This window comes from Mesoplodon mirus (genome assembly GCF_964341445.2).
Source record: "Mesoplodon mirus genome assembly, chromosome: 15".
In the NCBI taxonomy this organism is placed as follows: domain Eukaryota; kingdom Metazoa; phylum Chordata; class Mammalia; order Artiodactyla; family Ziphiidae; genus Mesoplodon; species Mesoplodon mirus.
Window position 1 is genome coordinate 59,393,709 of NC_138991.1, and position 27,677 is coordinate 59,421,385.

Consider the following 27,677-nt stretch of genomic DNA (forward strand, 5'->3'; position numbering starts at 1 on the left):
GAATTGAAGCACCTTGAGAAAGGTGCTTCTCACAAATCGCCCTGGGATCTTGAAAGTACAGATTGTGGTTCAGGTGGGGCTTGAGATTCTGCATTTCTCACAAGTTCCTGGTGAAGCCAATTTGGTTGGTCTGGGAACAATGCTTTGCAGAGTAAGGCTCAAAGGACCCTCAAGATGAACCACTTCAATCTTGAAATTTTAGAACAGAATAAGGTAAGCACTTCTTTTCCTGTTGTTTGTTTTAGTTCAAGACAGATATTGAATAAACAATGAAAAGAACAGCAGAGAAACTGTCTTTCTGGGAAAGCTGTGGAGCTAATATTTTCCAGGAGACATTTTTCAAGTGTCCCCACCCCCACAAGCTGGGCTCCTATTCTAGTTACTAGAAGTGGTCCACAAACCCTCTAACAATATAGAAATGGCAGGAAGAGGAAAGTCCCTCAATCTTTTAATGCAATCAAATTTCAAATTACAAAACTGGACCATGAAAGGAGATAGGGATTAAAAGGATGCTAGAAGCGACCAGCAATACTAGTTTTCTTTTTAAAGAGATTCCACGGCTTCAAAAACAGTGGGAACCACTGTTCCAGGTTATCAGATGTGTGATGTATGTCTAGACTCTCAGGCCAACACATTTCAATCTAAGTGATTAAGATAATTAAGGGAAAAGGGTGTTTGGCTTTGATTCTGTCTCATCTCCTGACAATCTAGTGATCTATCTGAACATCAACACATCATAATGTAGTAAGAATAAGCCTGGAAACAATGACAACATGGACAAGTTAGCTCCTCCTCAAGCTCTTACCTACCTGACTACCCTAAATTCTGATAGTGGTCCTACTGTAAATGCTCTAAATGCTTTGTATGGTAATTCAAGATGAAATGCACTATGATTTGGAGGAGAATCTAATTCCAGAAGAATAAATCACTGTGATTCACATCAGGGAGAAAACCATGAGAAGTCATTTATTTCTGTCCAATGACTGTTCACAGGCATGTATTACACACAGATATGAAAATAAAAGAGAGGCCACATTTAAATAGAAGTCAGTTCTCCTGGAAAATAATTAAAAGTTCTCTTCACAGGTACAAAAGTCAGAACTCGCTTTGATAATGTTAAAAGAAATACTAGAAATTTTTAAGTGAAAAGTTCCCTCTTACCCCCGAAGATAGATTTTCTAGCGTATCTGATAGTGATCAAAAAAATAAAAGGTAAAGTGGAGCAGGTTTAATTTTTGTCACATTCACTAATGCTTCATCAGTTCAGAGTCTATCTACTGTGTGTATATTCCCTTCTACTTGACTGGAATACTGTCTTCTATGAGGAAAGTTCTTTATTTGCAACAGAAATGGCTCATCCAGAGGCTTCTGTGTACAGGTCCTCATCAGAGGTTTCTGACCAGCCTCTAGAAAGCTCTGGGCTTTCTCACCTGCTTCTAAACCTTTCACAGCTGAAGGACCCTGATGGCACTACTGAAAAGATAGGTTTTATTTGCTTTTTCGTGGCCTATCAAGTCAATGATCTGCAACCCCAAAAGTATGTAATTAGGCCATGATATGACCAAAGGAGTTGTTATATCTTGTCTTGCCGCTGGCAAACGTGTCTACCCAAATGGCTGTGACAGCTATGGTCTACTGGGCTTGGAATTTCCTTTAATATCTCCCCAACTCCTTCTTGGTCCAGTCTGTTGACTATTACAGGCTTGCTTCTTTTTTTAACTGCTTCAATTAAATTATATATTCATCTGGCAGTGCCTAACAGTTGTTAAGAAGCCGTTAAGATTATGGACCAAAGGCAAATAGTTCTTGAAACAAAAACTTGAGCACTTTTTCATTTAATGTGTGCACGTGTGTGTGTGTGTACCTGTCTGTAAATTAAAAAGAAGAGAAACTCAGGAAACACACTGATCAGTAACAGCCATATTACTTTTCATCACTGAGAGCTTTGTGTCCATAAACACAAGTTCCCAAAATCATACTGATGCTACCAGCAAGAGCTCTACATTCCCTCCTTCACTATCTCTGAGCCATCTCAATCGTTATCAAATGGAATCAGCATCAACCTGCAGAGCAGGTTGGCAGAAAATATAATTATCTAGTTATTGTAATTTGTTTGGTGAATGTTCAGTCAGAACTATTGATCCATAGGGAAAAATAAATAAATAAGAGCATGAAATTCCATTCTCTTTTTAATCATTAAGTTATCAAGTTGTGTCTTAGGTATGACTATTTGAAGCTGCAAACATGCCTTTGCCCTGACTTTGTAACAATAACATAAGGAGGTAGAAACAGTCCAGGACCTGGACCGACAGACATTGGACTTGAAGCCCAATAGTGGGATTTCCCAGAGTGTACATCACCCTGCCTGGACCTGCTTCTCCTATCCACACACTGGTGGTTCTACTTAGGATGACCACACATGTTCTTCTTATTTTATGAAAGTCCTAGTTGAAACCTGCTGTCCTGGAGTCATTATTACCAGTGCATCCTTTCTCTGTTATGTCATCCCATTTTAAACGATCATTTCAATGTCCCATTTAAAATGATCCATTTTAAATGATCATTATATGGGTGCCCTAACTATACTGCTTACCTGATCAGGTCATTTGTTCCAATGTTTTATATAGTACCTGCCACACTAGAGACACTACCTAAAAAATAACTTCAAAACAGAAATCTACGTGGTGAAAAGATTTTAAAAAGTGGCAGGAAACATCATCTAAGACTGCTCACTTTAAGAAAACCTGACATATCAAAATCTAAACTTTGGAGGACTGATCAATTGGGGCGGGGGGGCTTACGTAGCCAAAAAAATAAAAAGCGTGTTTTTCCGTTAAAAAAATGCAAAACAAAGCAAACATAAATTATTCTTGGAACTCAGTGGATTAAAAAGGATTAGAGTTGCATATAATCCTACCTACTATATTTTAAAAGTTTTGTCTACATCATAATCAGTTGAGTATATTTGGTCATTATCCTCCCTAAACTTTGCTTGACTCTGGAAGCAGTTAAAGAAACAACAGATTCAAACCCCTGGATTATAGAGATTCAGGTGAAACTGAAATAACCTAGATATTTTTGGTTTCCTCCAAGCTCACTGTTGCTACCCAGATTTAAAGCTCTTAATGGACTATGTTGTGGGAATATGAAATAAAATATGTAAAACTGGAATTTATGACTATGAAAATATAAACATGAAAATTAAAACAAGAATATTTTATGTACTGCCCTTGATGCACTGAATATTTCATAGGCAGTGTCTCAAAACTTCCAAACCACTCTGTGAGGTGGAATCAATATACCCACCACAGATGAGGTGATGGAGGGCAAAGAAACGACTTCTCAAGGTTGCTCCACTAAGATGCAATAGAGCCTGCGGATTAAGGGCATAGACATTAGCTCTCAAGTTGAGCTGAACATCTACTTCACCCTTCCCCAAGCTCGTCTTCCCCATCTGTACCATGGCGGTCAATTTAATACTTAGTGTGACAGTTCAGTGACTATCTTTGTAAAGCACTCAGAACACTTAGTGCTATCACATAGTAAGGACTCCATACACAGCCATTGTTATTATTGCTATTATCATAATTACTGTTATCGTTATCACAGAGAGATGATTTGAATCAAAGTTTGCTCAGTTACTGTATTAAACTTCTTAAGAAATAGTGCAAGTACTGACGTCCTCTATTTCCACCTAAGGAACATTTTCACAGGAGCATTCTCATATATATGGCAAGTTTTATTGAAGAAATTTATTTTCATGTAGTATGTGTGCCTTGTAACAGGAAACTCACAGGCAATCCCTGTTTCTTTCTTGTTACCCTGAAGCTGTCTAGAATAATTAGCTTCCCTTTCTCTTCCTGAGGGGATGCTGAAAAATCAGTTAAGAAAGTAAACTTTAAACCAAAAAGAAGAATAAGAATATAAATAAAAACACGAAAATATTATATACAATACTATGTATAAATATATATTTCAACCTGGTGTTCTAATTTTAAAAACTGGGTGTGCTTTTCTGGGCACAGAAGGATATAAATAAAGGCATTAGTGACTCATTTCTATTATGAGTTCACAGAGCATCATTTTCTTTTCTTAATTGCAGATCCCAGAAGAGCTCATCAGGATGAGTGAAAACAGTGGAAAAGATTAAAAGCTAAAATCAAGAACAACTTCAACAGGGAACTATCAATAAAAGATAGCGGAGTAACTATTGCTGCCATGTTTTAACTCAATAGGTTAGAATGTGAGTCCAAAATAGCTTCCTTCTGACCCTGAATCCTTGTCTTAACTGCAGATCTATCCCCTCATGAACTAAGCCTTCAGTTTCTCGTTCATCTGAGAATACTATTCTTGGCATCACCAAGTTTTAGAATGCTCTCACTCTATTTTTTCACCCATGGATTTCTCAAAAAAAGATTGAAAATGTAAATAAAATATAATAAGGAGTCTATCATAGAGTTGCCAACTTTTACTTTGCCAAGGAAGAACATTAAAAACAAAACTGGATAAAAAAAGAAGAAAGCAAAGCTGTTGTCATCATTTCATACAAGAAAAGCTATTTTTCACAGCATATGCGAAAGAAGCATGGGTAAAGCCTGGCCATTCCCCAGACAAGGGAGTTGACGGCCATATTACATTGTCCGTGTTCTTCTCCTATCCTGGTAAACCAGTAAATGTCATCAGGTCTTGAGCTGGCCAAGGGAGCTAGTGCTTCACACAAAGCACCAGGATAAGATCTTGAAATCCCCCCTTACACACATCTACAAAGGATGGGTGCAGGGGCTTGTGACAGTTTTTCAATCAGAAACAGTTTCAACCCTTATCTAACCTGGTTCACATAAGAGGAATGGGGAAAACAATGAAACTTCCCACCTTTCTCTGCTTTGCATGGTCTACCCTCATTAAGGGATCCACATTATCCATAGATGAAGCTTTCTATATTCTACTCCACAGCAAGAAAAAATAAAATTGTTAAGCCCCTAAAGTATAACAGGGTTTTAAAAATTAACCTTTCTACCAAAAAAACCCTTAAATGGTAAATTAAATTTTCCATTCAGGGGGCTCATATGCTTTATAGGCTGGCAACCCCTTAACTTTTAGTCTATATGATTTGGTAAGGACTCCGTATAAAATGCTGTATTATTTTAAATGCAATTATTAGCCTTATTTTAATGACGGCATTTCTCTATTATTTAATCTAAATCCAGGAGGTCAAAAGTCCTAAAGTAGAGAGAGTACCCACATAAATGGAAATCAACTCAAACCCCTTTAGTTTTTCAGTTTAGATCAAACTAAGGTTGTATGTAAGGATTTAGTTCTACGTCCTATAGATTAGCTTATGATGAAATATTATAAGAGCATAGAGATAGTTTTTTTCCTATCTGTCCATACTTCTTTCTTTCTTTCCTTCCTTCTTTCCTCTTTCTCTCTCTCTCTTGCTCACTCACTTTCTCCCTCTTTTCCTTTTCTTCCATTCTTCCTCCCTCCCTCCCGCCCTCCTTCCCTCCTTTCCTTCCTTTTTCTCTCTTTTCCCTTTCTTTCCATTCATCCACCTAACCACCTATGTATCTATTTATCTATCATCTATCTACCTTTCTACCCATCCATCCATCCACCTATCCATCCACCCATCTATGCATGTATGTATCCATCCATCACTACCACCCATATAATTTTAAATAGTTGATCTACAGATCAACCCCTCCATGATCCCAAAGACATGACTATTTATTCCTATTGAGTTTAAGAAAGAACTACTAATCTATTTCTCTCTGAGATAGAACCTTTTATTCATAGCTTGTGAGTATTGCATTTAAAAGATGTTCTAGCATGGGGCTTGTGACTGGCTGAACATGACAAGTCCTGACCTCCTTTACCTAGATACTGTTATGAGTCCTCCATGAGGTCCTAAGGCAGAAGTGTGTATGTGTATGTGTTGTGTATACATATATTTTTCACATATGTATATGAATAATATATATACACAACTCACACACATATATATGTTTGACCATACATATATATATTTCAAGTGCAGAGAGCAAGATAAATGATATTATGGCATTTTAATTGGGTTTCCATTAAGCTGAGCTATATGAAATTGCCAGTATTACACCATGTGGGGCACACAAAGGTAGCAATTTCATATGGTACAGTCTAACATTGCTGATGAAAGTTAAAGGTCTCAAAAAACAAACAAAAAAGGGTAGAAAATAAAACAAACAAACAGAAGCCTGTTGCTTGCTGTCTCTTTAGCTCAGTCTAGGGGCACCTGTATGGCCAGGACTACTACTGTATGTCAGAAGCTGCTAACTTTCAGGGATCATTACGGAAATGTATGTCTTACATGAAAACAGTGGCCCAGGGTAACTATCAGGGCAACTGGATCGTCGTGAAATCTTGGAGTGAACCACTTTATTACCTTCTTCTCTAGCTGGTCTGAATTGAGTTCCCTTCTGCCCTAATGTGGAGGGCCGTTTCCATGCACTGGTTGTTAGGGGATGTTAGAATGTTTAGCAAGCAGGACAAGCATGACAAATGTCTGCCTTTTTGGCGCAGTGACATTTTCATCAAAGCAGTGTATACACATCAGACATATTTACCCAAATATCTGTAGCATAATTCATGGAAAAGGAAATCTCCCCCCGCCACCACCCCTGCCTCCCAGTCTGGCTGCTCAAAGATGCAACAAGGACCAAGTCGTGGACACAAAGAAACCGAAAGCCAATCAATAAAGAGAAGCCTGTCCCCAGGCTTAATTCAAGCAAGCCATTCATTGAGCTACTGTGATGATGGACCTGTCAAATCCAGAACATACCACGAACACATCAGCAACACCAAGTGGCATGCAATGACCAGATGACCATCGGCCCCACTGCCATGCTTTGGTTGGTTCAAGCTCAGAAAACCATCTCCCTTGAGAGTTCAGACAGTTGGCTTTCCACAAATCAAAGTGAGATTAGAAGTAAAGATTTGAGGTGAGGTCAAAGGCTTACCAAATGTTTCCTAAGTGCCAAGGAAAGATGTTTGCCTATTGTCATTCAATTCATCAATAAGACTATAAAATTACCTAGTCCAGTCAGGTCTTTTTCTTTGGGGGAAATCTCTGCCCACACCAGATGGTCTTCATTCTGGAGGTCAGCATTCAGAAACTCTCAGGGTACTCCGAGATAATCAGCATGTGATCATTTAACCAAGAAGATGTTGGGTGGGGAGTTGCAAGGTGGCCAGTCCTGAGGTTACTGGAGTTCAAGATTTTCCAAAGGCCCCTGAATCTTTAATTTGATGAGGGCTTAATTTGTGCTGATAAAAGGTAAAATTCTACCGACTGGGGACATCAAACTTCTTTCGCTTTCAAGATGTCTGAAGAGTGAATCTCATGATTAGAGAGAAAGTTTGTTGCAGTTTCTCTTTTGATCAAGTTGACAGCCAGTGAGCGTGACCCAAACATGCTCTATTCCTGCTGATTTTACTTCCTATTTTGAAGGAGTTTCTTTGGGTTACGAAGCGTTTCTCTTTGTCATCCTGCCTTTCTTCTAGAAAGTAGGAACTAAGGGTCTTTCCCTACTGATATTACACTGTGATTGAGTAAAAAGAAATGATTACACAGCTGCCCTGAGATAATTCTAGATAACTGGCATCTTAATCTAGATTCGAAAGCTATTCTGATCATTTCACATTTTCCCCCAAATATGTGTCTTCTCTAAAAGGGTCTTCCTTCTCTTTACCTGCTTACTAAAAATAAAAGGAAGTACCACCATTTCATAAATACACTTTAAAAATCAAGCCAGAAACATCACTTTAAAGACTGTTTTCTGGTAATTTACCTATTACTGCATTTCCCTCAATGCAATATTTCCATACGTGGCAAGTGTCTTGCTTATAATAAAGTGAAATAGGGCTAGCAATCAATTGCCTCAGCAACTAAAAAGACCTAATGCGCACATTTCTTTAATGAACAGCAAGAGGCCAAGAGTATATTTAGTTGGTTTCTTCAACTGAAACTATTACACCAAAGTGGGAATTGCAGAGTTAGTCAAGATTTACCAAACCAAGAATGAGGGCAATTTTTCAGTAGGACATGTTGCCAGTGAGAAATCTTAATAATATTAAAACAACAGATTTCATAAATACATTTGCATACATGGTGCCCCCAAATGCAGCAACATTTTAACTTAATTTTTAAGATGAATGCAAATAGAGATGGCCAGATTCTCAAGTAATTCTATCTAAGAATAGTGTTAAACATTGTTTTTTATTTTCCAAATGTCTAGATTGGTTTTATTAAAGAAAGCAATTTAAATTATATCTTTGTAATTAACCTTTTTTTTCAGCTTGGGGATAGATGCACTTATACTGAGAAGCAAGATAAAAAATCCAAAGACATAAATCTGTTTAAGGTTCTTATAATTATGCAGCAGGCTAAAGTTACTATGATTATAATTATATACAAAGTGGGTGTTGGAGAATTTAGCATCTAGAGATATTTTCATAAAAATAATTAAGGGTTGTAGATGAACCACATTACAATTGATACTTTGTGAATCTTCAGTGTGCAGAATTTAATAGCATTAAGTCTTTTCATTTGTAGAATGATGTTGAGGATTTCAAGATTGTCATCATTTTTATTAGCTTTTTTGACCCTCTCAATTTCCCTAATCTAGTGTCAAAGTGTATTGAAGACAGCAACTTCTATAAAACATATTTTGCATCCTGGCAACTGATGATTGGGTAACTGGATAATTTAGGTAATTAGAACTGCACATTGACAATAGTTTGGGTCCCTCTGGAAGCTCCCTCCAGCCTTGAGAGCTCGTGATGGCTGTTCATAAGAAAACAGGAATAATACCTGCATACATTCAGACAACAAATCTCAATTCTATCTTGTCAAAGAGCCATTTTATTACAAGTTTAGGCAGGGGGTTTTCAAAGTGAGGCTTTTTGGGTTCAGGAATTTCTTTTGATTTAGTATACCTCAGAAGAAGTCTGTAGTTACAATGAGCTAACGACACATCTTGTGGGAAATGGAATGGAACTGCAGAGAAAGCATACCACAGCAAACCAAGATAAGGACTGAGTCACAAGAGGCCAGGGAGGAGAACCAGTGTCTGCCGACACTCCCCATTCTCGAGTCCAAGACATCGCCTGCTTACCTGTCGGACCCAGCATGCCTCAGCCACACATGCAAATTGGTACCATTACTGTTTTATTCATGAAACATATTTTTAAATTAAAGGAGTCATTACCCAAAATAAGCACCCTCCATGACATTTGTGCATGCAGAGCATCTGAACATTCACATTTATGTCCTCAGAAAACAGAGCCAACGATTTGCATTCAATATGGAAACGCACACTTTTTTTTTTTCAAAGCACTTATACAAAAATAGCTGTGGCTTGCCATTTCAGAAACCGAGTCATCTGTTAAGCCTGGGTAACACGTAATAGAGCTCCTCCATCCCCCAGCCTTCACCCCCGCCATCCAATTCTGACTTCTGCATTTCTTAAACCCTTCTGCTGCCAGTCTTAACATGTGGTGTGCATTACAAATAAATGTTGGCTTCTGTTCGTAGGAACAGTCATTGGGTGTTGCCAAAAAGAACGACTCTCCTTATGAATGCCAGATACACCTCCCCCATTCCTTTGGTTTGGATTAAAAAAATGCAATAAGGGGAATGCTTTCCTAGATGTACAAAGATGTAAAAAAAAAAAGGGAAACGGGGTGCTGAAAATCGAGGTAAACCTGCAGGATCATCTCCTGGTGTTTGTCCTATGAGTTAGATGAAACGAGGGTCTTACAGAGAAGACCATGAGAAAGTTGGAACAGGGAGTATACTTTGTGCATGCAAGGTGTGCTGTCACAGGAATTGAGATCTGGAAAACAACTATGCACGGACAAAACGTATCACTCTCTTTGTGTCTCAGCAGAGAGGGCGAGTGTCTAGAATGAGCTAGGCGTCATTGTGCATCCTCTCTCTATGTGGCCCCCTGTTGACCTTCACCATGAGACCTAACTTTTGGGGTGCTGCCTCCCCAGCAGTCATGCATTTGCACCAAGACCAGACGAGAACCTCGTCTCCCACGAGTTAAGTTAATTTCCAGGTAAATGTCAAACATGAGAAGGAAGGCCCTTACCTGTCACTGTAGGCGGCGGCAGTGGCAGGGGTGGGCTGGGCGTAGCGATATGCAGCGTAACCACCCTAAAACACAAGGAGAAAGTGGACTTAGGAACGCAGAGGAAGCCAACTCAGGGCGCCCGATTGTGAGACCACATCAGAACAGTGGTTACCCACCTCTAACAAACTAAAGTGGAGGTTAATGAAAGCTTAGTATGAAAACACGCCAGAAAGATGGGGGGTGGACAACCAACCCCAGCTGGATGTTAAAGGTTAGCAGTTTTAAGCATATCCCAAAGGGACAACCCAGAGACCCTTTGAAAGAGATGTACCTACATGTTAATTAATGGTAATTGTTTGGGGGTGGGGAGGATTATGGGGAATTATTTAAATGCTCTTTATGCTTTGCTGAACTTTCCAGATTTTCCAAAATGAGTATGCTTTACCTTTACTTATCAGCTATTAACTTACATTTTATTCAATCTTTGATTACTTCCTTAAAAATCCAATATTGGTCAAGCTAATGCCCTCCTGTCTTACTTTGATATTTATTTTTTAAAAAATAAGATAACCCTTTGATTGAGAGTGTATTAGGCATCTCTTGCACGTGTAGTTGTTCAACCACTAAAGCAGTTAAAGAAGACTGTCTCCAGCTTTCTAAATGTCACATAATGATTAAAAAAAGGAATGGTGAGCTCTTAAAAATTCTGTCTTTTCAGCTAAAGATATCACACTCGTTCAGATGGAGAATTTGTTTGGTGTGGAAAATATAAAGTCTTCCAATTTGTAAATAAAATCATTAGGAGAGAAAAAAAATCTGGGAAAAATAATTAACATTTAGTTGTATGTACCAGTAATTGCAATTGTTCAATTAAGCAGAGGACAAACAAATGGGCATATTCTAAAGGAACTGTGTTCAGTGGAGCATTGATTATCAAACTGTGAAAATAACAGAGCTCCTTGCTCATCAGACCACAGCGATACATCAACCACTGTCGAATGATTTCAGCACAGTTAACAAGCAGGATCCAGTCTCCACCGATAACACAGGGACCATTCAGGTTCTAATTAGAATACATAGTCCCATAATCCTCTGGGAGAAGGGTTCTCACCCTCACTGTAAAGGGGCAATTCAGGACAGACTGCGATGTCAGAGGGCATCTAACAGCATAAATAACTGGTGTAATGGGGGGATTTAATGGGAGGATTTTGGGGGAAGGAGTTCATTATATTTGGCTCCAGGTATAGGATAGAAAACAGATGAATGAGAAAATTGCAAGAAGCATCTATCAAAACGTTCTGTCGTTTATTGTCATTTATTTCTACCCTTTGCCAATCACAGCTGACTTTCAGAGCAAATTTGCTATCACTTACACAGCAATTCCAAAAAGCTAGTTCCTCCTTAATCAAGTTCCTTCTTTGGATCATGCTAGAGAGGATACCTCCAAGACATGCTGACAGATAATCACCAATAATTTGGAGCCAGTATTAAAAAAAAAAAATTCTCCCTTGAAAAACAATGTGAAAGTTAAAAAAAGAGGTCTTAGCCAGACACCACCTGGTGTTCCAAGCACCATGTTATCTAATTAGGAACGGATAAACTCATTAAATGTGCTGAGGAGATGGAAAACCAAAGCAGTTGTCACACCCAGCACCAAGCTCCAGATACAGAGCGATGTGCTGAGGAATACAGACCAATGGGCTGAGGGAAAATCGGGGTCACAAGATTTCTGGAGCCATTCTTTTCATCTGCTTGCCCATCTCTTCAGCTTTCATCACGCAGCCATAAAAGACACAGGTGTGCAGGTATGTATGTTCCTGAACTTAATGAGGAAGGGAGGGGCTGGCATTGGCTTCCTGATTGCTAGGAGGCCTTAGCTGCAACCAACTGAAAGCTCTGAATGGAGAAAGTTTGAGTGTGTGTTTTATTTTTTCCTTTCACTTCCAGAACGGAAAAGAAAAGTTATTGCAAAGTTTTTTGCATCAAGTGCCATGTCAATCAATCATGCCTTGGTGACTGTGAATTTGGTCCCAGTAAAGATTTCTGGCCACGTCCTATTTGCAAACCTTCTTTGAACTCTGTAGGACTCCCCCAACTTCTGCAATGTTTTCCATCAATGGAAGTAGGTAGCAAGTTTGATAAGTGGGAAAAACTGTGGCAGTGCAAATAGAATATACCTAAAACAAACCTCACTATTAGGTAGATACTTGTTGCATGAATATAAAATGGATGTGTGTACACCTGGGATCCTTCAGAGGGACTTATCTATGAAGCTTCAGGAAAGATCCATCCTCTGTATGTCTGCATAATGACTTGGCCATTTAGAGAAAATAAATGTGTGTTTCCATGCAAGACAGGCACAAGTGGTCAATGTCCTGACACTTATCTTTGTTATTTAAGAATGTGTTTACGAGTATTCCTGATTCATGAGTCAAGGTCATAGTTTGCTAAAGTCTGTGGAACCAGTGGAGAGATTTTGACCTTGGTCAGTGATCTTCTTGCTGTCCAGTAGACCTGATGATATCAGAAATGTTCTATATCTTTGCTGTCCAGTATGGTAGCTGCTTGTCCTAAATGTCTACTGAACCCTTGAAATGTAGCTGGTACACCAAATGGAGTTTTTGATTTAAGTTGAGTTCATTTGAATTTAAATGTACCCAACCACATGGGGCTGGTGGCTACAGTATTGGACAATCCAGGCCTAAGTGATCCCTGAAATATGTAATAATTGGAAAAAGAAAAGGACTGGATGGCTGAATGTCACCACATCTATATACTGCATTGTCTTCATTCGCTATTTTTCTTCTGTATGAAATCCATTTAAGGGGAAAACCAGAGTTGTGTATTAACTCCGTATATGTGTTCATACACTGTAAAATGATCAAAAAAATACAAATTGCTTTAATTAGCCGTTCTAACAGGTGACTCTAATCAATTTTATCGCCCTATATTTTGCAGCTCGCTGAGCATAGCCAAAGCTTCTGTAAGGTTCTGGAGTAATGTCTGAAAAAAGAAGCACTCACTTCTATTTGCGGTCACCAAACCATGTTCACATTGAAACTGGTCCTCCCAGACCTTAGGACAAAAAAATGCATCCTTGACAAGTAGATTTTTCCCACCACCAAACCAAAGGTAAAAAAGGGGTGACAAACACAAAATGGTCTACACTCCCTACTCACAAAATGTACTCACTTTCACATGCTAGGCAGCAAAATACAAGTGTGAACTTATAGAACATACACATTTTAAATGTCATTATGGACTTCCCCTCTCAACCTGGCCACCACCACCAGATGCGGCCATGGGAGATACTGACTCATATGGTCAGAAACTCTTCCTTTGTTAGCAAGACTTCTGAAGGTCCACTGGGGGAAGTTATCAATTAAGGACCTTTAATGATGCTCCAATGAACCATTTTCAAAGCTGTGCTTGGTGGGATATTCATAGTGGCAGGGAAGGACAAGGTTTCATGACCAAACAGGTTTGGGAGATGCTGAGTGAAATGAAATGAAACTGGATACTCATTTGTGGAACTTTGTAAAGCATTATTAATGAGCCCTGTAGCTCTCCATTGCATCACAAAGTGGCTTGACAACGGAAATCACACGCTTAAACTTGAGAGCATACTTTTGGAAAAAGATGTTCAAATATCCAAATGGCGAATTGCTTAGGAGGCGAGGTGAAATTTTTGTCATTGGTGGGGACACAGGGATTGGGTAGGGCTTTTCCTTTCTGAGAATATCCAATGATCTCACTTTATCTAAAACAGGTGGATTAATAATATACATAAAATTGATTCACTATAATGACATTTAAAGAACATTTGAAAAATGTAAAACATAAATATAAATCATTACTCTTTTATCTGCGTATGTTCAGCTATTTTTGAAATATGGCAATGGAAGTCCTGTTTTCTTAGAAAGTGAAAATAAAAGCTGATGTCAGGAATTTTAATTATTTGGTCCTCTCCTAGGTCCAAGTACCCATTTTTTCTATTAGATTTCTTATTAAAACTTGATTAATCTCACAGAAAAAAAAAGTACCTTCTTAATTGACTTAATACTGAACCAAAACAAGGATGCAGGTTACAGGGAAACCCATGTAATAAAACTCCCACTGATCATTAGTTTTACATTCCTCTTTCCTTTTATTTGATAGTTTTAATGTTGGTTTTAGACCAAATTTGGAGACTTAGCCAGCTACACTTCGATGGATGTGTTGATTTTTTTCTGTTTTCTTCCTACAAGTTCATTCATTTGGGTGTTGCTTCAGCAGTGGGAAATAGGTTTGAGAGCTACGGCAAAAGTTGTGAAATAAATTTATAAGAAGCTACAATGAAGCCAGGGAAAGTTATTTTAGCTATGCTGACCCTCAATGCTGGATGTATAAAAGGCTTTTTGGTTTAACCATCCCAGATGACTGCAGGAACCTACTAAAATAATTTTTTCAGACAATTGGTTCAATGAAACCCTTGAATTACTTTCACTGAGTTTACATTCATTGAAGCCAGATACATTTTAAGCCAAGAAATGAAGAGCCAAGCCAGACCTCCATTTTGACACACAATCTAGCAAAGAGGGAAACATTTCATGATTAGCATCTCTCTTCTAGAAGAATTCACATCAAAACTGGAAAATTCAGTTAAGTCTTCCCTCCTTCTATGTTAGAGACCATCTCCCCTCCCCGGAATTGTCTTGTTAGTAGGATTTCACAGCAAACCCACAATCAATAGTGATGAGTTTTTCCACCAGCCGGGATTTCATACCTGCAGCAATTTATTGCCATACACAGGCTCTTGATACACTACTCTATAAGGAAACAGAAATGTAATGTTTTTCAATGCAAAAATGAAATAAAAGAAAATGCATAAGTCAGACAGAAATTCCAGAGCAATTCATTTACAAGTTTGCTTCTCTTATTTCACTAAGACCTAAGAGTGACCCATCAAACCAAAAGAAAGACCATGCAAAATCTCTGTAACTGAGGGGATCAAGACGGTGGGGCTGGGGATCAAACCGCACTCACTATATTTGTGTTATAACCTGTGTTTATTTTTAAAGAAGAAAAAAGGATATTTTCATGGCTTCTTCCCCTACCAGCATATTTCAATTGTTCACGTTAAGTCGCTCACATTTATCTCTTTATCTCATGATTGGAATTCTCTGGAACACCTGAGGATTTAACTTTGATGCCTAATGACTGAGGCAGTTAGGATGACAGCACAGTAGCAACCATAACTGTATCAACGCCTTTATATTTTTTAAATTTAATTTCATGTAATAACACTACACAATTGCATTTCATGAAACAATGAATCACAATGAAGCTATCAAAGCTGCTTTTAACATATGACTAGAAACGTGTGTGTGTGTAATATATATTTTTTATATAGTCTGGCTTTTCTTTCCAATTTAGTTCTACTTAGCCTCCCTTTTTAAGTTAAAATCTACGTTTATGGAACTACAACTGTAAAAGTTCTTTCTCTCTCTCTCTCTCTCGCTCTCGCTTATTTGAATGTTTCAAGTACAGATATTATTCCCTGTGGCTTGTCCACCCCATACACTCTCCATTATCCTCTCACTTCTCACCCTCCCCCTTTCCTTTCTTTCACTGCATTTCTCAGGTTTGCTCAATAGGGACAACAGTGTTATTCTGTTGGCCCAGGGCTTAAGGGTTGAACTTGGCAATTAGATCACATGGGCTCAAACCCCAGTGACAGTGAAGATTTCTGAACAAATAATTTCATCTCTTTTCTGAAAAAAGATTCCTCCTCTGGGAAAAAAAAGAAAATGGAGGTGATGGGTAATGGGTAATGAGATTGCTCCTTGATAGGACCATGTGCAGAGGGAATGAGGTGATGTAACGGCTGAGTGTCTTGTCTCTTACACAGGACGTGCTTAACTTCTGGATGGGTTATTGCCTCCCACATCGTTACTGACCAGCCTAAAGCCGAACCCCAGCTGGCTCAGATTCTGAAAGCAGGATCTATGGAATAAACACGTGGGGTTTTTATCTGGAGAATTTTCTCTTCCCACCTTTCAGTGCTACTGACACTTCTGTCCTGAGCTCAAAAATCAGTGAAATGAGGACACCTTTTTAAGATCCATGGACAGCAGAGTGACATGAATGCAGAAATAATTGTATTTAAGTCATGGTGTCACCCAGAACCTTGTTATAACGGGATGTAGGCATGATGCAGAAATGTACTGGAATCTCAACCAGACATATGCACTAGGGAGCCTCTCAGCAGCATTGAGTGTTAGAAAGCTTAGGTCTTTTCTAATAAAAGGGAGCGAGGTTAACATTTATAGTCTATATCATTGGGACTTCCCTGGTGGCACGGTGGTTAAGAATCCACCTGCCAATGCAGGGGACACGGGTTCGAGCCCTGGTCCGGGAAGATCCCACGTGCCGTGGAGCAACTAAGCCCGTGTGCCACAACTACTGAGCCTGCGCTCTAGAACCCACAAGCCACAATTACTGAACCCATGTGCCACAATTACTGAGCCTGCACTCTAGAGCCCATGAGCCACAACTACTGAGCCCGCATGTCACAACTACTGAAGCCCAGGCACCTAGAGCCCGTGCTCTGCAACAAGAGAAGCCACCACAATGAGAAGCCCGCACACCACAGTGAAGAGAATCCCCACTCGCCGCAACTAGAGAAAGCCTGAAATGAAGACCCAACACAGCCCTAAAAAAAAAAAAAAAAAAAAGATACCATTACTGTATATCATCTCTCTCTCTCTCTCTCACTCTTCCTCCCACTCTCTGGCTCTCTCTGCCCTCCTGCTCCCCTGTCTTCTCTTCCCTTCTTTCCAGTGCCCAGAACTCTACTCTCTTACTCTTGTTTCTACTGAGAGTTTCTCAGATCTTTTTTAACAGCTCTATTATCATTTCCTTCTCTCCATTTTCAATAGTTATCTTTTGATCAAATGCCATATTCTTTGCTATCTCCCTGAGCAGGTGAAAACACTTGTCTTGGTTCAGTTCAGTTCAGCAACCCTTATTTTCAGCTCCTTGATCGATGCCGGCCTTATGAGATCTCTAGCTTCACCCCTAAATCTAATGGATTGCTTTGTAGGTCCTGGGGACGTGGTCCTTCAACTTTTAAATGGTTGATCATACCCATGTATCGCCTCTCCTATTATTTATATTTTTTTTTCATTAACTTGGCCCACTTTTTTTTTTATTGACGTATAGTTGATTTACAATGCTGTGCCATGACCCACTTTTTAATTCAAAAGAATTTATGGAAATGGGTACCACTAAACAATGAGTGAATTTGTAGGTTTGATAGGCTAGTGATGGAAGCTCAATTTCTACCTTTCGAAATACTAAAAGTGTGTGTGTGTGTGTGTATGCAGTGTGTCCTCAGGTAGAAGGGACCCAGGTAATGACTTCTGTGACCCTCCTTGCTGACTCAGGAACCCCTTGTGTCCTCTGACGTGTGGCCATCTGCACTGGGCCTGAGCACGACAGGCAGCATTTCCCCTGCAGGGCTGGGCTCCCAAGTAAGATGATTCTTCTTTGCCCTCAGCCCAAAGGAGCATCCCTGGTTTTGAACCTTAGCTTCTAGCTCACAGCATCTTCTTACAAATCCACTGCCTCCAGCACTTTCAGGGTGTCCATGATTATCACTCTCTCTCTCACTTCAATGTTCTCTTCCCTGAAAAGTTTAAGAGGAGCTAATTCTAGGTAAGGGGGATTGCTAGTTACAGGGATCCTGCGGGTCTTTCAAATCCTCTGTGCTTTGGCAGGACTGGGAGATGCCAGAGGGCTCCACCATCAGGTGGGAGGGATGGGGACCTTGGACGACAAAGAGGAGAAGGAGTGGAGAAAGCAGGGTATGTACAGGGTATGTACAAAAGCAGGGTATGTACAAAAGGTTGGTCATTCTGGTACCCACGCTGTTATAGTTGCTGGGTTGCTCTGACCCACTGTCAAGGCTGACGATAATTGGGGCAGGAAGATTTGGAGAGCAGCCTCCCCTACTTTCCTTAAAAGTAACCAAAGCCAGAAGCTTATTGCTCTGCCCAATAAAATGAAAAAGAAATAACTGGTTTAGACCTATTAGAGGGGATCAATGTGTTTAAGACATATCCCAGGTCTTCTCAGGATGGCCCTAGACCTATTTATTGTGCACTATTTTTTTAACACCTTTATTGGAGTATAATTGCTTTATAATGTTGTGTTAGTTTCTGCTGTACAACAAAGTGAATCAGCTATACATATACATATATCCCCATACTCCCCCCCTTGCGTCTCCCTCCCACCCTCCCTATCCCACCCCTCTAGGTCGTCACAAAGCACCGAGCTGATCTCCCTGTGCTAGGTGCACTATTTTTAATGAGATCAAACGAGCAAGCCACAAACTTCCTTTAAATAAAATGGAACCTGGCGTGCCTTTTTATGAACCTCTTTAATCATTATTTCTTTTGAAAAAAAATCATTATTTCTTTAAAAAAAAATGGAGCACGGGGGACATTCCCAGTCATCAGAACATACCAGTATCTAAAAGGAGGTAGGGGTAGCAGCTTGAAATAGCACATTCAAGATTATAATATACTTCTGGCCAGGATGAATCCTGCACCATAAGCTTCAGAGTGCAGGAAATATTCATATTCTTTCTTGCCTTAAATCAACTTAAGGCCATCTATGAGCCCTTGGTTTGTTGCCCACATACATACACCATCCATGCAGCAAGATTCCAAAGCTGCCATCGGACACAGAGCAAAGTATTCCAGAAGCTACCTTCCTGGAAAGAGGACAGAAATGTGCTGCGTAAACGAAGCTAAAACTTCATATTTCAGTTAGCTTTTCCGTCACCGAATTGCCTGTTTGGAGCTGCCTCCTTAAAATCTTATCGTCATAATATGAACAATGGGAAAAATATATAAATGTTTTAGGCTAGTAGGGTGGCTTGATAAGGGCAAAAGGGACAGATTTCTAAGCCTTGACACTAGGAAACTCAGGACTTGAAGTTATTGACGTAACTCTGTTCATCCAAACCTCACCCAGTGGGAAGCAAAGACCCCAAAAGGAGCCAAAAGCACAAAGGGACTTTTTGGAGCTTTTCTCCCTGAATGGAATTTCTCTTTCCACCTTAGTCTCGATGCTCTCTTCTGAGTCCCTTTGCTCTCTCTACTTGCCTTGTTCTCGCGGATTTTCATTGGTCTCAACCAATGCAGACGTTCTCTATCCGTTACTCTCGCCCATTCTTTTTCCTTATTTGTGAGCTCCTACTGCCTGTACCTTCAGGAAGCTTCTACTTCCTGTTATACAAAAATCTATGAGGCAAGGAAAAGACACCAATTTGACCTACCCATAGGACAGCACAAAGTAATAATTCAATAAGTCATTGTCATTTTACAAATAATTCAATAAATTATTGTCATTTTACAGAGAAGGGAACACTCAATAAATGGCAGCTAATAATTGTAATGTGTTTGATTTTAGCTAGGCTTAGTAATGTCCACATTTCCCCCCACCCCTTGGTTGAGTGTTGATGAAGATAGTTTTCCTTTCTGTGTATTTTCTTTTTTTCTAATTTCTCCATCCCTTCTCTACTTTCCTCCATTTCCCAAATTAAAAAAAAAATATCCTAAACTAAGTCCTAACTCCCTCCATTTGCATCCTCAATCCAGAGGCTACCCTAGGGGAAGGGTATAGACTGATGTTTGGGTTCATGGGTTATCTGAGGATTTGGAGGAGGTCCAGACTGTTTAGCCCCTGCCTGCTTCTCTATTTAAAATGGTATAAATTCAAAGTTTGGAAAAAGAGGACTTGAAAAGGAGTGGATGGAGCTACACACACAAGAAGGAAATAAGTTGTTCCCTGGGTGAATAAAGAACATGTAGGTTGTTCTTTCATTTCATTAAGGGGAAAAGAAAAAAACCTAACCCACAGATTATAATAAATGTACTTGATGCAATTATAATAAAACCCAAGTTCATCATTGATGGAGATTAATACTCTGCTTCAAAATTGTAATTATTTGAAATTCGAAGGGAAGGAAATTAAATAACTAGTGTCTTTCCTATTTTCTAGTAAATTGCCTCTATTTGATCAGAAATATGGTTACATTTTTCTTTGTTATCTAATCTATAAAACAACAAATATGATTCCACTGAATTTATTTGAGGTCCCTCGTAATAAAAATAATGATATGATTTAGAAAATACCCCCCAACCCCACCCATTTCTTTTAAATTGTGTTTATTCCAAGTCATTTTCAAAACAGTGCTGCTAATATCATACCATGGGTGAATAACTCCCTCTAGATCAAGTTAGGTAAATTTAATTATGGCCCCATAATGAGAAACATCCTCCTCTTCTCTAAAAGTGAAAAGCTTAATAAAGTGGTACCATTTAACAAACAATTCTAAATTGGACAAATAATTCTAAATCAGGTAACTGTTTTGGGGAAATGGAGGGAATAAAGAGTTGAAAAAAATAAGAGTTGAATGCTCAAGTTGGTCTCTATTTTGTTAGGAGATATTTCTTGCTAAAATCATCAATGGGGGAGAGAGAGAGAGAGAAACGGGGTTTGGGGGAAGAAATATCTTTCTAGGGCTGTAGTGATCAACAATTAAATATATTTACAAGAAAACATCCAAAACATCAGCCATGAAAATATATTTTCACCCTCTACAGCTGGTAACTACAGTTGTCATCCAACATATTATATTGAAAACACACAGACCATACTGAGAACTTCAGAGAGGATTTCTTTTTGAAGGAGGGTCTTTAATTTGACATGGGAAAAATGTCATCTTTTTTGGGAAGGTGTTTTGCATTTATTCTGAAGTTAATCAGGGAGTTCATTCCACTCACTCAACAGCACGACGGCTATCATGAGCAGAAGGCCTTCAGTCCTCCAAGCCTTTTGGACTCTTTCTCACAGGAAGAGGAAATGGGCGGCACCCAGTAGAGAAATTTGCAGCAAACTTGTAAAAAGAATGACTCAGGAGGAAACAAGGATGGCATGCACGTTAATGAATACTTACATAAATGTCTGCACCATAAAATCCATCCTGGTAAACAACACTGCAAGGGCGCACACACAAAGAAAAACATTCATATTAGTGCATTTCCCCATGCAGACACACCAACCCCTGCACTGGCGAAGTTAGTCTGGTCACAAGATCCGAAACACAGGAACCGAGGATCGTTTTCAGATTGGTTAAGGAGGTTGGAGACGACGGCAGTCCATCAGACTGAGAAAATTAGGCTGGGGTTCGGTGTCGGCCCAGAATCAGGACATGGTGGCGTGCTGGGTACCAGACTTTCCAACCTTTCCAGAGGGGTGCAGAAATGCAAAGAGGATTCACGTTTATTTTAAGTGACCCACGCAGATATGAGGATCGGGGTTTGCATTCAGCCAAACCATCGAGGTGCCCCCGGAAAAAAAATCATCTGCTTAAAATATATGATGGATAAGAGCAGACATATGGATGTCACATTTTCAATACGGGTTACAGCTGACCTCAGGGGCATTGCGCAATCCAAACGATTTCAGAAATTTTCTTCTATATTCTTTCACACTCTAGTATTCTATTTGGCAATTCCATATGCCCCTCTTCTATGGTACATGTAGAATATCTCTAATTATACGGGTGGGTGAACAGGTGTGTAGATGTGTGTGCAAGAATATATGTGTGCTTTTGTATATGAGTGTGCTTCATACGTATATATGCATATGAATGTGTGTTACTTTGAACATGTAAATGCATACATGTGTGCATGTGTATACAACGTACATGTGTATAAATGCATGTGTATATGAATGCAGATATTGTGCATATGATGTGTGTAGTAGTATGTGCGTGCACATCTGTGTGTATGTGGGCTCATGAGTCATATGTGTGTACACGCCTATGTCTGTGTGTATATTCGCATAAATTATAATCAGACTAAGCAGACTCCGACAAAATGATTGAACAAGCCTGGCCTCACAGCAGCTCTCTGATTCCTGTCCATTTAGTCATCTCAGAGAGAAGGGACTTCACAGGACGGGGTAAATAAAAGATCCTGGACTTTCCCAGAAGTTTTTTGGTTTACCTCGAGTGAAATATCCAGGAAAAGAAGCTCACAGCTCTGTGATCCTAGGAAACTGACTTAAAATTCCTAAGCAGTAAAATGGGTTTAATGAGGATCCCATGTAGCTTGCGCATCTCACAGGCCTTTGTGAAGATCCCAAAACATCTCAAATACAAAAATGCGGGTTTCTAAGGCATATTTTCAAAGGTTAGCAGTTGTTATTAATAACCTTCCCTGATCTCTTCCCATGGAGTTTACAGATGATTTATGGTTCTGTCAAATGCGCCCCACCGCAAATTCTCCAATGCGCCCCACCGTCGAATGGAGCTGCAGTCCTAATAGAAGCAGGACTTTGATTACCGAAGGATTCCAGCAGGTTTCAGGAGCAGAGTGGACCCGCAGGTAAGCCAAGCATATCGAGAGCCAGGAGGAGACACTTGACAACACACACATGCACACGCGCACACGGCAGTGGCACTGGTTTGCTGGAGAACACTGCAGTGTGCTTCTCAGAGCTTTTCAGAGTTGATTGGTTAAACCCCAAGTACCATCATCTTTAAAAACGGGGCAGGGATTTCACATGCTAAGGAGGTCAGTAGGAATCGCTTTCAGCTGTTTTTATTTGGATTGAAAAGGGGCTCCGGTTCACAAGAGCACTTGTCAAGCAGCGTCAAACCCTAATCCGAGATACAGAGGTAAGTGGCATCCTGAGCTAGGGGTTGATTTCTCTTTCAACATTTGCAACATAAAAAGATACTGCCTTTTGGGGGTCAGAAGGCAGGGCTGGCCTCTGCCAACAAGACTGGGCCCAGAGCTGATCATTCAGCCAGATCAGAAGAGCGCTGTCCATTCCTCCAAGACGTCACGCTGTCCATTCCTCCATGACATCACGCCCTTGCAAGTGCTGGTCCTTGTGCCAGGGAAGTCTTATCTCCTGATAACCTCAACCAGAAGCGGAGCACCATTCAAGAGACAAGTTAGAGAGGAAACCACGGGCATCTGGGTCACAGCCTCAGCAGTCAGCAGCTATGCACCCTGGGACTAATGACCTAAGCTATCTGAGCTTCACTTCTTCATCTGCGAAATGCGGAAAGAGGTAAGTGCCCACGTCAAGGGAGGACTGAGTTAGGTGATGTGTGCAAAGCGATGAGCAAGGGAGTTGCCAACAAAGTTCTAATTAAATATCACATCGCTATGTGCTTTATCCAGCGCCCAACCCAAGCGGAGTTTTTCCTCCTTCCCGTGAACACCAGCATCACGTTTTCCGATCCTCGAATCCTCACTTGGTCCAACCATTTTAAATATTGGTCAAATATTACAGGCATTTGTGTAGGCAGCTCCTTTCACCCTGAAAGTTGCACCCAACAGCTTACTCAACATTCTATCCCACTTGATGGCCAACACATTGCTTTTCACACTGAAGATGTAAGTAAATATCTATTGAGTGAATACTGCCCATAGTTTAAAGGGGGGGTTGGCCATTAGTAGGTGACAGAAGGTGACACAGAGCAATTCTAGGTAGAATCTTCATCTGGTTATTCAGCATCAACGGCTGTTGTCAATGGGGGAGGGGGGTAAGATTCGAAAACTGGACCCTGGGACTTCCCTGGTGGTCCAGTGGTTAGGACTCTGAGCTTCCATTGCAGGGGGCATGGGTTCGATCCCTAGTTAGGGAACTAAGATCCCACAAGTCACGCAGTGAGGCCAAAAACAAACAAACAAACAATAAAACCCCCAAAACCTGGACCCAGACTTAGGATACCCGTGCAAGAGGCTAGACAGAATGTGATGCACATGTGAATAATATATTACTATTTAACCAAACATTAATATACATTCAAATATGGGAAGGGATGCCTTTCTCTAAATATTTGTAGAGGGGAACTCCATCTGTGTCTGCTCTTCTGTGAATAATGGAGCAGATATTGGGGGCTGTTCCAGGGGGCACAGGACCAGGAGTGGCTGAGGCAGAGCTCTGGCTGAGAAAAGGGCCCCTTCTTTCATCAGGACAAGCTCTTGTGAACTGCAGCCAGCTGCGTGCCTCCATGGCAAGCCTCTGGGTACCAACAGCTCCCAGAAGTGAGTCAGGAACAGGCCCCGATGTTTGCCTTGGGCTTGTTCAGCCGGGTGACCTGGCTGCCACGCTCTGCCCTCCACCAGGGACCACGGAAGATTACTCAGGGACTCTGACATTCCACATTTACAAGACGGAGAACCAAAGGGAACATGTGATCTGGCATCTCATTTGAACAGACTCAAACAAACTGACTGATGAGCCCTATTCCTCTGCTGTTGAAATGCTTACTACACTCCAACCACGATGCTGAGGCTCAGGGCAAGTGCACCAGCGAAGGCTGCCCTCAGGGAGCTTACAGGGAGGCACAAAGCCAGGTACACTGGTGTAAGGTGGCAGCCGCGAGAGCTGCTGCGGAGGAGGGGAACGATGGCGCTCTGACCTGGTGATGGAAGGAGGAGGGCTGGCATCGGAGGTGAGGGAACCCCAGCGAATGGCCCAGAAACCCCAGCGCCTGAGCTAGTTCAAGAGGAACTAGGGAGGGAAAGCAAGCCAGGCAAAGGGAACAGCCAATGCAAGGTCCGATGTCTACAGGGTCCAGGGCATAATTTCTAGTTTGGGGGTGTTCAGAGGCTCAGCCAACTGTGGTGGCTTCCCTAAGAAAGGAAGTGGGGAATTCTAGCTGCTTTTACAAACCGCCCAGGATAGGGACTGCTGGTTTTCACTATGGGCAACACCTGCACAGTTTGGAGAGAAACAAACCAGAGGGGGAGTGATCTACCTTCACAATGACTCCAAAAAACTAGGAACCGATACGGCCAACCTCATTGGCCACATGAAACAAAGCCACTTGATGGGCTGTGAGTTTCATCACAATACTGTGTGTTTTTTTCCTAAGTCACAGCATGAATGTGATCGCCACAAGCCCTCACACCTAGAGAGCGATGCCTCTGTGTCCGTCCCTAGTCTGACCTAATTATTATTACCCCACCTAATCCTCAAAATACCCCTATGAGACGGATAATGTTATTATAGCCTCTTTGGACATCAAGAGAGTGAAACGGAGAGAACTAGGTACTGACGAAGAAGCTGGGATTCTAGCCCAGGTTGTATCGGCTTCACAGCCCAAATTTTTAATTGTCATGGCAGGCAGCAGTGGTCAAACTTCAGCAGGCATCAGGACCACCTCGAGGGCCTGTTAAAACACAGATGGCTGGGCCTCATGCCCAGCCCAGAGGTTCTGAATCAATAGATCTGGATGGTGGAGTGGGGAGGTTGGGTCTAAGAATTTGCATTTTTAACAAGTAACGGGATGCTGACGCTGCCTGTCCTAGGACAAATAGGCTTATTGCCCTATGGAGCACCAACCTCCACGTGTCATTTTACTTTACATCCGAGACAACCCTGAAGGTCAGCTTCCTAGGTCCTATTCTAAATAGGAGCTGGTTATAGGCAAGCTCTTAGAAAGTCCCATGCTGGTTTTCAAGAATGGATCCAAACATTTTTTTAAAACCCCACTAAACAGGTGCATATGTGAAGGGAAAGGAGGGCAGGGGATGATGTCTAATGCGTAGCTATTGATAAATTAGCCACATCCCAGTACAAGAGAAGAGAGTTGCCATCATGCATTGAACAGGCGCAGCCTTATTTTAATGCAGAGGCGGTCTGTCTAGCCATGCAAAGGTAATTGTAATCTCTTCGGAACTGCGATATGCTTTTGCAAGAGCGTAATGCAAATGCACATCTCATTTTCTTAGAAAGGTAATAACGGGAGTTAAATATTTGAATGAATGCAAGCAGGGAATGATTGCTCTATAGCAAATTAGTTTACTTTATAAAAAAAGGAAAGAAAGAAATCATGCGATGCCCAAACTATACAATCTGCTTGTGTAACATAATATATCCCAGCCACAAATACATTCTTGAAGGAAAGGTTATTTAAAGCTGCTTTATCTTACTGCCCATTCCATGTGGAAAATAATATTTTTAATGCATTCAACTCTAGTTGTTTTTGAATCGATATCAGGTGGGTCCATAAACTCACTAGCATTTGTATAGAATTGTGCAGTGTATGTACACTGACATTTTCCTTGGGAAAATACATATTTTAATTAGATTATCAAAGGCATCTGTGACATCCCACTTTCTCCCCCCAAATTTAAGAACCACTGACTTAGAGTGTTTGTCTTTAAATGCACTCAATTAAGAGGCTTTTTTTTTTTTATGTAAGAGGTTACATTTTTAAAACTGGCTGAGAATTTAAACAAGAATTCACGGCAAAACCAAAAAAACAAAAAAGCTAAAGACAATTCTGGAAAGTATTCTGGGGCTAGGTGATGATGACCTAATGTTTATGTTCGTCGAGAAACTTCCCAAGCATCAGATAATACAATCTGAGGATAAGACATTTATAAATTAAAACCAAAAAACGTGGTTGATTTACAGAAAGAAAGGTTTGCACACACTGTTCTAAAGGCTTCTTCAGGACCTAACCTGAAAGCACTCCCAAAGGCTCTGTGTATGGGCTTCATTCTTGCACTGAGCAACTGTAAGAAGTTTTTTCCTGGGATACCACCATATCTTTCTTGCACTTAGAGTAACATATTCAGCTCAAAATACTTCTCATGGTAACTCTGAGAAGTTGTACATACATGTGACATAATTAATGACTTGAGAAAGTACAAAATGTCTTGCTCAAAAATATCCAGAGAGCCAAGATAAAAACCCTATAGCGAATGCTGGGTGCTTAACTTAGAATAATAATAATAATTTAAAAAATCTCCTATGGTTCTCTATATCCCTAGTCCCATACAATATGATTGGTACATAGTAGGCACTTGATACGGTGCTGTTAATTAATTAATTAACTAATTAAGAACAAGAACTTGGTGAGGCCAACCTCATAGGGTTTTGTGGGGAGAGGATTGAGGTTTAGTTGCTGTCCTGTAACATCCGATGTTGTACTGGGTCTGGTGTATGTGTCTCTGACGCTTCTACCTTCCCAAATATGAGTCCTAGGAAGACAGACTGGACATGGTAGCCGTTTATCTAAACAGACTCCAGGAGCAAATGCAAGGAGAAATATGGATGACTTGGTCCATTTAGCTCTCCGAGACTGTTCACTAGTTAATATTTTATTTCCAATCTACAGATTCCTTAAACCACTGAAGTGCCTGTGTCCAAAGCCATCTCTGTGGCTTATGGGGAATGGAGGTCTGTGAACTGTAGGAGTCCCCCAGCCAATGGGTACGTGACTCATGGAAGGAAAGATATGGGTACTCAACATAAGCCAAAGGGGACCCTTGAGAAAGAGGGGAGTATGAGCAACTAATAAAATGTCAATAACCACATCAACAGCAACAACAGTATCTCCAGTTCACTTACCACGTGCCATTTGATGGAACTGATTAAGTTGTAACCTTACCTGCATCTCCCTACTTCATCCTCTATCAACCCTACGGAGGCAGGTGTAGTCTTCACTCACCTGCTAAGGCAACTGTGCCTGCA

The 27,677-nt window shown here is 40.5% G+C and overlaps 1 protein-coding gene across 2 annotated transcripts in view; it reads right to left on the minus strand.

Annotated features, from left to right (window-relative positions):
* RBFOX1 (RNA binding fox-1 homolog 1) overlaps positions 1-27,677 on the minus strand; it is a gene marked incomplete at its 3' end in the record, with an annotated part of 186,291 nt that overhangs the window by 24,401 nt on the left and 134,213 nt on the right. For both annotated transcript variants that reach the window (XM_082645489.1, XM_082645490.1), the window contains exons 10-11: positions 21,124-21,163; positions 10,134-10,198 (exon numbers count right to left, since the gene is read on the minus strand). In XM_082645489.1, coding sequence (XP_082501615.1) covers positions 10,134-10,198; positions 21,124-21,163 — 105 coding nt within the window. The remainder of the gene's footprint in view (positions 1-10,133; positions 10,199-21,123; positions 21,164-27,677) is intronic.